We start from the raw sequence: 11,807 nt of genomic DNA on the forward strand, positions 1-11,807 counted from the left end.
ATTATATCAGAAATGATAGAAAAAAGCAGATTGTAAACTGAGAACTGTTACGCGGTAGACAAATAAATTTCTACTACGGCCTCGCGCCTTCTGTGAACGGTTCTGATGTCTATCTAAGCTTCCTTGTTAATAAGAGTTTGTAAAAAAGTATGTAACATAAGTTATAATATAAATGTTTAATATAATGTATAAGAAATATATACAGTATAAATGTCCTGTAAAATCAACTTGTCACCTTTTTTAAAAACTTATTCATGCCGAACATGCAGGAACATTGGTACCATGAATTATCATAAACACCATAGAATATGGTGGTAATAATACGGGATTTGTAGGATCTAATATCACAGGTCGAAACGGTGGCAAATCACCATTCGGTCGCAATTTTAGCGCTTCAGCTTCACCGTTCAGCTTTATCTCACTGCAAAAAAAACAAATATGACTCAATTTACTATTCATTTAGCTTAATATTCGTTTGATTATTATTATAGAATTTTATTCATTATTTCATACATACCTCGACTGCAAATGATCAGCAGTTAGAGAGTAATACGAAATCATGGTTTTACTGTTTTGTACAAATAATCCCGAAATATGTACGTAGGCCGCAGTTTTGTCTATATTCATTCCGTAGATTGTGACAGCCGGTACTCTGGAAATCAGCGCATTTTTCGACGTGCAATGCGCGTACAAGCGTACGCAGCCAAAATTGTCAGGCCTCGACAATTTCAAAACCTTTTCCGAAACAAATTGCTTGTAAAAGACGCTGACCCACCAGTCAGGGTTGGGTGTGAGATTCGGTGATACCATAGCATAATTCGAGCCGAATAATGATTGTCTTGTAACGACGTCTAATCCCGCGCTAGCGCTGTATCCCAATTTATCCAACCATAAAAATCCGGCTACAAATCTGTCGGACAATCCGGGCGCACCTCCGCCAAATGCAGTGCTGGTCTCGGCTATAAATTAAATTTTTTTGCAGTCTTTGTACTATACAATAATATCTAATATTTTGATATTAATGTAAGATACGTACACAGCCACATAGAAACATCTTTCCCCGACTCGGCAATAAATTGTCTCATGGAATTGATTTGCGCTGGTAACCAGTTGAACGTGGAAGGTGCCACGAAATCATTGACTTTAGCCTCTCGTCCATTCAGATAATACTGATGCCAAGTGACATAATTCACAGTATTCTTCTGGCTACTCAAAAATGCCTTGACATACAGCTCCCCCATCTCATTAGAATCTCCGACGTGATTAACTTCTGGTCCAACGAGAATGCTGTCGACATATCCTGCTTCGTTTAGCAATTGCCTTAAATTATCGTAATCCTTCGCAAGTTCGGTCGCAGGAATTGTCACATTGAACACGTGTTTAAAGGAATTTGGTTCTAAAAACATTGTCAAAATAAATATTAGGGACTACATGCGCATATAATTCTACTTATGTATACACACTTTATGATAACTAAATATTTATACTGATACCATCAAACAATTAAAATTTTTTAATTGATTGTTAATTTAATATTTATATGTTAATCATATTTTACATATGTTGATTTTTCACATTTATATAGTTACCATTTCCCAATTGCCAATCTAACGTCATGCCTTGATTCTTAGTGAATGCGATAATCTTTTGTGCGTTACTGTTATTCCAGGATCCATCTGGATTTCTGAGCAATACATTCAGATCAAAGATCATTCGTAACTCCGACTTCACTGTAAAATCGTAGATAGCAAGCAAATCCGCGCCGGAGATAGTAAAGTTGCTGATATCCTGGTCATCCACAGGACTAAGGATCTTCTCGGACGAGTTTTGTTCCATCTGAATCATCATGTATGCATTAAAACATTAAAATTAAACCTACAAGCAGTTTTATAACAGTTAATGATGTTCTATAATTTCGAAATAGGTAGGAAAGGTAAATAAGTTTACATGACAAATATATGTGTGTTACTTATGAAGAATATTATATTTTGCAAACCAACCTGATCCTGAACAAATGTCAAACAATCCGCAGAGGTTCCGCCCACTCTGACATAAGCAGGACTTAAGTGACGGGCCAAATTAATAAATTTCTGTTGTCCAACAGGTAACTCATTCATTCTTCGAAGTAAGGACGTATCGAGACCGAACGACAAGAACTTGTCGGAAACCATGTGTAATACAGGCTGCTGTCTGTCAAAATGGAATACATAGAGGTGGATTGGAACTTGGATATTGGAGCTCCATAATGAGAGAATCAACAGCGTCGAGCATAGACCCAATGCAGTGCAGCAGAGTATAGAACGTACAGCTGGGCCTGCTATAGGAAGAACATGTCAAGATTCATTTAATAATAAAAAAGATATCTAAATGTATAATAAACAATGGGCAGTTTGGAGTCAACGCTAGATATTTGTTGCGTAAATTATCTTATATTATATAACAATTATTATTAAATTATTTTGGACGTTTCGGCTAACAATTTTGAGCCATCTTCAGCAATAATAATTACCGCTAATCCCTACTGTCTAGCTGCAAAAAAGATATGTTAACAAATAAGAAAGTGCAACATGCGTATAACTATTGAACAACAGTTTTAATATACTACAAAGAATTTTACACTCTTACAAAATATTGTACTTTTAATTTTATAAAACTGCAAGATGTAATTAAATAATTTTGTAATTTAGCTGAAAATAATTGTAAGTCAAAACATTGTCTAATGGTTTGGAAAACTAATTTTTGTTTTCTTTGTTGATGCTTGAATTAGTTCCTAATTTGTGATCTAATTATTTGCTTGTGTTTGATATTTTTCTTAATTTTTTTTATTGTTTTATAATTCTGAGATAAATAATTTATTCTTATGCAATTAAAATAAATTTAATAAAGAAAGCTATAAAATGTTACTCAAATGCATATATTATATACGTTTGAAATATGACCATGTGACGCGAAATTCCCGGCAAGTATGGCGGCAAGATGGTCATTGACAGCTAATAGCTATTGTCGGCGATGTAACACCGACAAAAATAGAACGTAATATGCGATAATTGATATAATATTTTAGAAGAAGTGATTCAATCGACAGCGAGGCAAGTAAAGGCGAGTCGTACATTCATCTCGCATATCTCTTCAAATAGATATGTCCGAAGTTTCAACTTACTACCACGTACACGCGAATCGCTCAGTTCCTGATACCGGCCCTTGCCCCAGTCATTGCTCACGAAATAACTCATCGTCGTCGAGAAGATTCCCACAGCCTAACCGGAGTCTAGAAAACCGGAACAACTGTCTCAGATCAGTCTCAAATGGTCGCAAATGTCACATGCGGATTCCGCTCTTTTTGCGACGTCAACAATTGAACGCTCCTCCTCCTGCTTTCTGCTTCCGCTTAGCGCCGCGAGAACAATCGAGAGTATCGAGACGGGCGCGATAAAAACTATGAACGAATTTGGTCATTCAAACTTGGCATTGAGAAAAAAATGTGCTCAACTTTAATAAATATTTATTTAAATAGTGCCAGTTGAATATTTACTAAATGTAAACATATATTTATTCGGTACAAGAATTATTAATTTAACTATTTTTTTTTTAGCAAATATTTATTTTAATAAATAACTTAAAATGTAAATAAATGTTATATTAATATTTAAATAATTATTTATTAAAATTTGACATTACATTTTTCTCAGTGTGGATTAGTGTACATTAAAGACTGTTTTATATAAAAAATAAAAAATCTATATATATAAATGCATGACAACGAAAATAATACATATACAGGGTACTGGAAATTACTGCCAAATGTTTCGTGCGTGGGTAGAACAGACTATACTGATTCGAAAAGTCCTGTACCAATTTGCGGTGTCAGCAATAGTTAACGAGATATTAATTACTAAAAATTGCAAAATAATGGTCTTGAATAATTTTTTACTCAAATACTATCAACTTTACAAAAAAACTGCAAGAAACAAAAATCATTTATTTTCTTCTCATAAAGTTCTGAGAATTTTTTATTAACTTTTTAGTACTGCATTTTCTTATTTTTACCAACATGAGAAAATACGGTATTAAAAAATTCTGAAAATATTCTGAAAAAATTCTCAGAACTTTATGAGAAGATAAATGATTTTTGTCTCTCGCAGTTTTTCAATAAAGTTGGTAGTATTTGAGTAAAAAATTATTCAAGACCAATATTTTGCAATTTTTAGTAATTAATATCTCGTTAACTATTGCTGACACTGCAAAATAGTACAGGACTTTTCGACTCAGTATAGTTTGTTCTACCCACGTACGAAACATTTGGCGATAATTTCCAGACACCCTGTATATATTCTGTTAACATGACAGTATCATTATTAGATATTTAATTGTTTAAAGTATTTATATACTTTTACACTTAACTTTGTTAATTTCATGCAGCTTTTAATATGCATTATAACGGTGGAGTGAAACATATATACACAACTTTTTTATGAAGAAATTTTCTGATTATGATAATCACTGGAACATTGTAGTTTTATTTTAGTTTAGATTTAGGTAGACCGCGTGTTTTTTTCAGACGGACTTTCTTAACGTTTCGTAATGTGTTGTCTGCTTGTTCACAATGATTTTCTCGCCACAAGACTGATTCACGACTCTCGAGACGTGAACTAGAAGTAGAGGTAGCCTGATGTTCCGAAGAGACTACTTTGTTCACTGTGCAAGCAGTTTCCTCGGTACTGATGTACGATGCTTTTCTTGATTGTAATTTCTTTATTTTAGAATTCAACCAACGTCTTCGTATTCTGCAAACTACAAATAATTATACATTCAAAAATGAGTGTGCTTGTCCAGTATAATGTTAAGGAATTACGTTACGAGTATTAAGAGTATCCTAGTAAACTCCAATTTACAGTAACATTGGCTGCATTTAATGGACTCAACAGTTGAGTGAGCGTTCGTTGCTATTGATGTATTCTTCCAGATCTAAAATGCTGATTGCTCTAAAAGAATATATCAATGACAGCGAGCGCTCACTCAACTGTTAAGTCCACTGAACGCAGCCATTATATCAATATTATAATTTCCACAATGTAACTGTTACATACTTATACTTACATTACTGTTACATATATTATATTTATATTATAAAATAAGGAATTATAACACTGATGTAATGTAACTCATTTCGCAGTTAACTCTTATAAAAATTTAATATTAGTATTGATCAATTAATCATTTATTTTGAGTATTAAAAGTACAGTAACTACTATTGAATTTTTATAAAGGAAACATCAACTAATAATATCAATATAATTTAGTTATAATTTCTTTCACAAACAGTATAATTATAACACATACATAAAAACATTAAAAACTATATCATTCAATACGAAATTATAACATTGGTGTCATGTTATTGTTTGTTGGTGTTTATTGGATTGTTAGTTGGCGATTATCAGGCTACTGTATGTATAACGTTCGATCTTCGACGCAACGCGTGTCAATGAAAAATAGAACGTAAAATGAGGATACATTGAAATTTACCTTTAGCCGAGGTCTCCGCGTGAATCGAATCGGAGCTGGAATTCGAGGGATGGGGAGCGCGGGATCGACTCTTGTTCGCGGCGCGGTTCCTGTACGAAACGCTATGCCGACGCTTCCTCCTTGCAGTTAATCTCTGCCGTGACTCTGAGCTGCTCAGCTCATCCTCCGCCCAGAATTGTCGATCGGTATCATCCGAGATCGGTGGAGCCGGAACAAGTGGCTTTAAATGATTAACATCATTCTATGGCTTGTACTATTATCCATGCACTACTTATTTATTTTCGTGCTTCGCTCACAGCTTCTCCATAGGTATTCGAGGTGCGTTCTCCTCTCTTTTCTCCAATGTCAGTGACACAATTTTCATAACCCTCCTCTTCGGAGCTGCCCTTCATCTTCGCATCTCCCCAAGCGCAATAATATCCCATCTTCTTATTTTACATATATACAAGTCGAACGCCGTTGTAACTATATGACGTGCAATTTATCGCATTTTACAATTATTGTTTCAATATACTGGCGAATTTTTACGATATATGTATATTCGGATAATCGATTAGACAGTTAAAAGTTACACAAGATGTGTAGTGTTTTTTTCACGATATTGAGATACCATCAGATATCTTGTCAAATTCATCACAATACGGATTCATTTTTTTATGGACTTAATTCCTAGAAACTCGCAAAATTTTTGTTTATTTCATGTTTGTAGAAAACAATGCAGTCGATATTTTTGGCAGCAAAAGCAATTTATTGCTTTATCTTTTTTTTAGATATAATCTCTTATATTTTTGAAGATAAAGACAGATGAAAAAGTAAAATTGAAAAAGATCACTTCGTAATATTTCACAACTATATATACGACGAATTGTTGCACGCGAGTATTATAACTGACCTTACAAAATATAAGAGAGATAAATTAACTTTGTACAATGATTATATCACATGCTTTTTTCGTAGGCATTAGGTATCACTTATTCTCGCATATGACGTCAGTATGTATTTTGTCAATGCATAAAAAATATGTCTCTATTCCCCCCCTCTCTCTCTGCCACATTTCTCTTTTTTTTCAAGCGTGTTTTTTACATGTTTATGTACAACTTGTTATTCTAGTTTAATCGTTCTCGGATTTTCTGCGTTTTTTCGAGCGCGGAGTGTCGGTATCGTGGGGACTCGGAGTAATGTGACTTCGTTTCCGCTTAAGACTATTCTCGTTTGCCTCGCTACTACTGCTTGCAGCGGTTCTAGTCTCCCTTCGGAACGTTCCTTCTCCCGTTGCTTGTACCAAAATCTGAAATTTAACAACATTAGTGATAAACAAAACTCCGTTTATCAACACTCCATTTATACGAACAAATTCATGCTTAGTTCCAAGTATCCGAACTGTTAGCAGAGTTCCTATTACCAGAAAACTACAGTTAGTAGAAAACTACCATAGTTCTGATAAGAGCTAGACATGCTCGACTTCAGTTTTCTGAATGTCAGCTCCTTATCAGAACTAATAAGTACTAGTAGAAGTAGAAATCAACTTCTATTATCTGAACCGTTATTGAAACTGACATGTTCAGATAAACAAAATTCTATTCATTCTATTGTATTCGAAAATACACAAAAGGAAGATACTTTAAACAGTATGATAAAATGCGTACTGAGAGTGATTTAAAAAAAAACAAACAAACATATTTTTAACAATATTTTGATTAGTATTGTATTGCTTTCCTTTCTAACCAGTTTCCAAAAACATTTTAAAATAAGCACACCAGCAATCGTTAGCAAAAAAGAATATATTATTTGAATTAGAGTTATGAATAATAAACAGAATCTTTTTCTTGCCTGCATATGTTGTAAGCACTCCTCTTGCATTGAAACTGCCATTTTAAAGATAAACGTGTCATGTTTGTTATACATGATCGCATTTTGGAACATAAGCATGACGTCCCTCTGAAAGTGCATGGTCGACCTAATTGTGCCGTTGTCAATGTTCTTTTTGATAGTTGATAGATCCATCGGTCGGAAGATCACCGAATGATACCCAGGCGCTTGGTCCTCTGTGATCGGCCTGAGAAACACCGACGCGTATTTGTGCGTGGCTAAACGATTGTAGACGAGCATGACCGCTTTCTTCCAAGCACGATAATCCGCGCCCTCTCCAGTGCTCTCATTTTCTGGCTCGCTGTCCACAGCGACGTTCTGCTTCTTGGAGTACGTCTTCATCGCCCGGTTGCTACTCAATTTGCTCAACGATGACTCCTCCTCGTCTAATTCTCCGGGTTCTTCCACGACTGTAGATTCTACCTCCTTTTTTACGCTCTGCTCGCCTTCCGTGGTTTTCTTGACATCCTCTTTCTCCTCTTTTTTCTCCTTCACCTCCATTTTCTCTTTCTTGTCTTCCTCCGATGAACCGTGAAGCGGGCTTTTCCTATGGAACGAATCGCTAGCTTCCGGTTCCGTTTCGGCTTTTGATTCCTCGGATTTGACTTCTGCACTCTCCATTTTCTTAATGTGTATTTCTGCGTCGGCAGTCGTGGCCTCGACTGGCTCGCTTTTGACACTTTTCACTTCCTCTATGGTCACTTGTTTAGTATCCTCGTTTCCATCAGCCGGTCCTTTGTCGGCCTCCTCCTCTTTGACTTCTACATTCTGCAAGATGAAACTTGTAGCGTCCTCCGAGGAATCTTTGATCTTCTCTTTCTTAAGCTCTGTGCCTATCTCCAATGTTTCCTCATTCGTTTCTTCTGTCTGTGACTTTATCGAAGATTCTTCCTTTATCTCCACAACATTCTTTTCTTTTATCGATTCCTCTTTAAACGATTCTAAGGATTCAGTGTTTTCGACCGTGTTTTCGACAATTCGCTCTTCTGTTGCCACTTTCTTTTTACTCTCCGTGTTTTGACTGCTCTCGTCGTCCTCCAGGATCAAGCTAATATCTTGCGATTTTTCCGTATCTTCGGCACTGGGTAGATCATTCGTCACCTCTGAAGAGATGCTGACAATCTCCGCGGACGGCACGTCCTGCTGATCCCCTGTAATTTTCGCCAAATATATTTCTAATTGATCTAATCCCGCATTATGTTTACCTTCAGTGTCTTCTGGAGACTCCTTCTGCTCTTTAACGCTATCGGATGATTCTTTGTAAACAGGCGCAGTCACTTCCGTTTCCTCTTCCTCTTCAGCTTCCTCTTTCACGTCTTCCATAGTCTCGTTTATCGTTTTCTTCGTATCGCCCAAAAGTTTAGAGTTATTTTCCTCGATCTCTACGTTCGATGAGGCGTCCACGGATTTTGTTTCACCGTCCGATTGTTTCTCTTCCATTGAAGTATCGTTACTAGTTTCTTCATCTTTGATTTCTGTCTTTTGAACAAGCTGTTCCGTCAAAGTCGTCTTTTTTTCACACGTACTCGTCTCGGATTTGGTCTCCGATGCGTTTGATATAGTCTCTGTGATCTCCGTGACAATAATTTTAGGTTCTTGTGAATCGATGGCGACGGTTCCAATAATCTCGGCAATATTTGAAGTACTAGAATCAATCTCCTCGATTGCCATTTCGCTTTGCGGCGAATCGGACAGCGACACAGCCTCATCCACATCTCTCGGTTGTGGCCTTGGTCCCGTTGTAGGTATTAGCACTTCCGTCGCTTGTTGGGGCATACTGGTGAGACTATTGATAACTGCCGTTGTCGTCGTTGTTGTCGAGCCACTCGTGTCTATCGTCTGTGGACTACTGGGAATATCTTCTTTGATCTCTTCCTTGATCAATTCCTCGATGTCGCCGATGATGTCGTTTATCTCATCCTTATCCATCACATCCACCATTATGTCTTTACGCATCACATCTATGTGATCAATTATCTGCATCTGCATATTCTCTGACACCGGCATATTTGTCGAGGTGGTGGCGGTCGCTGGAATTGTTGACATTGTCGTCGCTGCTATCGCTTCATTCTGGATAGCCTGTTGGACTTGAGTTTGCGGTTGCGCCGCTTGCTGGAAATTGTGCACTTCGGAGGTGGCAGCCACAGTTGTGGTTGTCTGTTGCTGTTGTGCATGGGATACATTCGCTGTGGGGGTTGTCGTTTGCAGATTTGGTAGGGATCCTCTCTGCGTACTCGCTGGCATTTCCAACAGCATAGAGAGCGTAGGAGCGCCAACGGACGGCCGTTCTGGTATCGTATTCGCGCTAGCTATAGCCGTCGAGACCAACTGCTGCAATTGTGGCGATACCTTTTGTGCCATCTGTGCGTTTAACGCTTTAGGACTTGATCCAAGTAGACTGGTAATAGTTGGCGAACTCACTTGAACCGGAGTGGATGGAAAGGATTGCACAGTCTGAGTAGTCGGACTGGGAGATTTTAGTAGACTCGTCAACAATGGAGATCTACCGCCTCTGTTAGTTTTCTTTTCCTCATCGTTTTCCACCAATGATTCCGTCGCAGTGGATTCCTGTAGTACCTCCGTTGTACCTTCCACTGCTTTGCGAGTTTGGGTTACAATTGAAGTCGAGATGGATGGTGAACTTATATCCTGCTTCTGTTGCTGTTGACGTTTCGCCAGCCACGCCATGTGAGTCCGTGTCTTTTGCTCCATCTCACGTTCTTCCTGTTGTATATCAAGCCACATCTTCTCCAGCTTCTCGTCACTTATTGTGCTAGACTTGAAATGATTCAAATCCGTCTTGAGTCGTAGGTACTCCTCCCTCTGACGGTTGAGCATTTGACTCAACTCGGTTACTCTCTCTTGTGTCAATTTTCTGACTATGGACTCGCTAGTGGTCTCGCCGCTCTCCCGCTTCTTTCTTTTTGGCGTATCAGCATTTTCCAGTAAACACGCATATTGTATAGCACATGACTTTGGCGAGAACCAGTCTGTGGGCCTTAATGGTTCTTTTTCAACAAATGGTTTCAATGATCTGGATACACTTATCCAATTCTGATCCCCAGATTTCAGTACACTTGATGCAAGACATAATTGTTCCCGTGTAGACCACGTGTCACAGTTCGAGGTTGTACGTTTGAATTTCATTCCTGAAATTTGTTTTTAATTAATTATCGTCTACCTCTTGGCTTATATGTGCTAAAGTAAATAAATTTAATTCTAATTAAATATCATTTAACTACCTTTCACACAAATAAAAAATTAAATAACAGAAATATCATATATCATAATAGGAAATATCATGTAAAAAGATTACAAAATTGATTAAATGAACTTTAATCTCATACACTTACGTAGTAATCATAAGACAAAAATTTTAAATAGAGTATCTTAGAACTATTAAAATAAATGTACAGTATCTACTTTAGTTATATTTCCTTTCTTTATTTTGCTTTTTTCTTATTTTTTCTCTTAAAAGTCATCTTTAAATATATATTTTGAATATAAAAACAAAAAATGCAATTAAAACAAGGAAAATTTGCGCAAGTAATTCTTTTACGTTGACATTCTTTGTTTGGTGATATAGGTTAGCAACATCGTTATTTCATTTCGGACATCTGTCCAAGTATCTGTTTATTTTAAAACAGATAAAACTAACGTATTCCAGAAGTAACGACAAGTATAGAATGAGATTGTCTGAAATCTATTCATTTAAAGTCAAAATATGCATTGAAACTTAATACAATTGTCTTAATCTACAAAAGCATCTTTTGTCAAAAGTCGAACTCACTGTCCTGCATCGATGCCATTGCTCTTCTTTCTGAAAGATTCTAACTCAGAGCAATTTATACGAGATACGCGCAACTTCAACTTGCGACTAATTCGTCACTGCGTTTTGCCACAACTCTTCGAAAAAAAACAGAAAACGAGTTCTATTCTTCTTCTATTTCCCCTTGATTGATTTTCCGTCTCAAATATAGAGACACAGTACCATGTGAAAATAACGGAATTAGTTGATCCTATGAATAACCTCCTCGGGGAGCAGAGGTTTCAATTGATTTAGTATATATCTCTTCTTAGAAATTAACTTGGAGCTCTTAACACTGCTAATTTTATTCCAATACTTCCGCGGAACGATACAGGTATATTGTGGCCTGTATTCAGAATGCGCTTTCCTCGATAAAAGCGCGCTTTTATCTTTAATGACAAATTCGGTTCGGTAGACTGCACTAGTGCGTACTGAGCACTGAGTATTGAGTGCCGAACTTTTTCGGTGCCACGCATTCGAGTTTTGCGCACTGTAAAGCTGGAAACGCAATAGGCACAAGCAACAGGGAATAACGAGCCGTCCAATCAGAGCTCTGGGATATAATATCGAACTTATACCCCAAAGCTCTGATTGGACGGCTCCT

At 36.9% G+C, this 11,807-nt stretch overlaps 2 protein-coding genes across 4 annotated transcripts; both read right to left on the reverse strand.

Annotated features, from left to right (window-relative positions):
- Positions 1 to 204: 204 nt before the first annotated feature.
- On the reverse strand, positions 205 to 6,264 carry LOC108758423 (heparanase). 2 transcript variants are annotated; one of them, XM_018503400.1, is made up of 7 exons: positions 5,823 to 6,264; positions 5,527 to 5,746; positions 2,001 to 2,314; positions 1,590 to 1,836; positions 1,037 to 1,396; positions 518 to 959; positions 205 to 421 (listed from the first exon to the last, which is right to left on the reverse strand). In XM_018503400.1, the coding sequence occupies exons 1-7, from the start codon at positions 5,949 to 5,951 to the stop codon at positions 253 to 255; spliced, it is 1,881 nt and encodes a 626-aa protein (XP_018358902.1). In that variant the 5' UTR covers positions 5,952 to 6,264; the 3' UTR covers positions 205 to 252. The 2 variants fall into 2 exon arrangements, with proteins under 2 accessions (XP_018358902.1, XP_018358901.1); XM_018503399.1 differs by lacking the exons at positions 5,527 to 5,746; positions 5,823 to 6,264 and adding an exon at positions 3,161 to 3,419 and having other exon boundaries at positions 2,001 to 2,317.
- A 126-nt stretch (positions 6,265 to 6,390) lies between these two features.
- Positions 6,391 to 11,326, reverse strand: Brd8 (Bromodomain containing 8). 2 transcript variants are annotated; one of them, XM_018503434.1, is made up of 4 exons: positions 11,186 to 11,326; positions 8,601 to 10,544; positions 7,357 to 8,546; positions 6,391 to 6,814 (listed from the first exon to the last, which is right to left on the reverse strand). In XM_018503434.1, the coding sequence occupies exons 1-4, from the start codon at positions 11,202 to 11,204 to the stop codon at positions 6,638 to 6,640; spliced, it is 3,330 nt and encodes a 1,109-aa protein (XP_018358936.1). In that variant the 5' UTR covers positions 11,205 to 11,326; the 3' UTR covers positions 6,391 to 6,637. The 2 variants fall into 2 exon arrangements, with proteins under 2 accessions (XP_018358936.1, XP_018358934.1); XM_018503432.1 differs by having other exon boundaries at positions 7,357 to 10,544.
- Between the last annotated feature and the right edge of the window lie 481 nt (positions 11,327 to 11,807).

The sequence above is a fragment of the Trachymyrmex cornetzi genome, unplaced genomic scaffold (assembly GCF_001594075.2).
Source record: "Trachymyrmex cornetzi isolate Tcor2-1 unplaced genomic scaffold, Tcor1.1 scaffold156, whole genome shotgun sequence".
NCBI classification, from domain to species: domain Eukaryota; kingdom Metazoa; phylum Arthropoda; class Insecta; order Hymenoptera; family Formicidae; genus Trachymyrmex; species Trachymyrmex cornetzi.

Bases quoted from the DNA above. Each gene is read 5' to 3' on its own strand.
- LOC108758423 (XM_018503400.1), bottom strand. From the start codon at position 5,951: ATGGGATATTATTGCGCTTGGGGAGATGCGAAGATGAAGGGCAGCTCC. The intron at 5,747-5,822 runs GTGAGCGAAGCA...AATCATTTAAAG, and splicing joins CGAATACCTATGGAGAAGCT to CCACTTGTTCCGGCTCCACC. The intron at 960-1,036 runs GTACGTATCTTA...TTTAATTTATAG, and splicing joins AGATGTTTCTATGTGGCTGT to CCGAGACCAGCACTGCATTT.
- Brd8 (XM_018503432.1), bottom strand. The intron at 6,815-7,356 runs GCAAGAAAAAGA...GTTAAATTTCAG, and splicing joins AGTGCTTACAACATATGCAG to ATTTTGGTACAAGCAACGGG.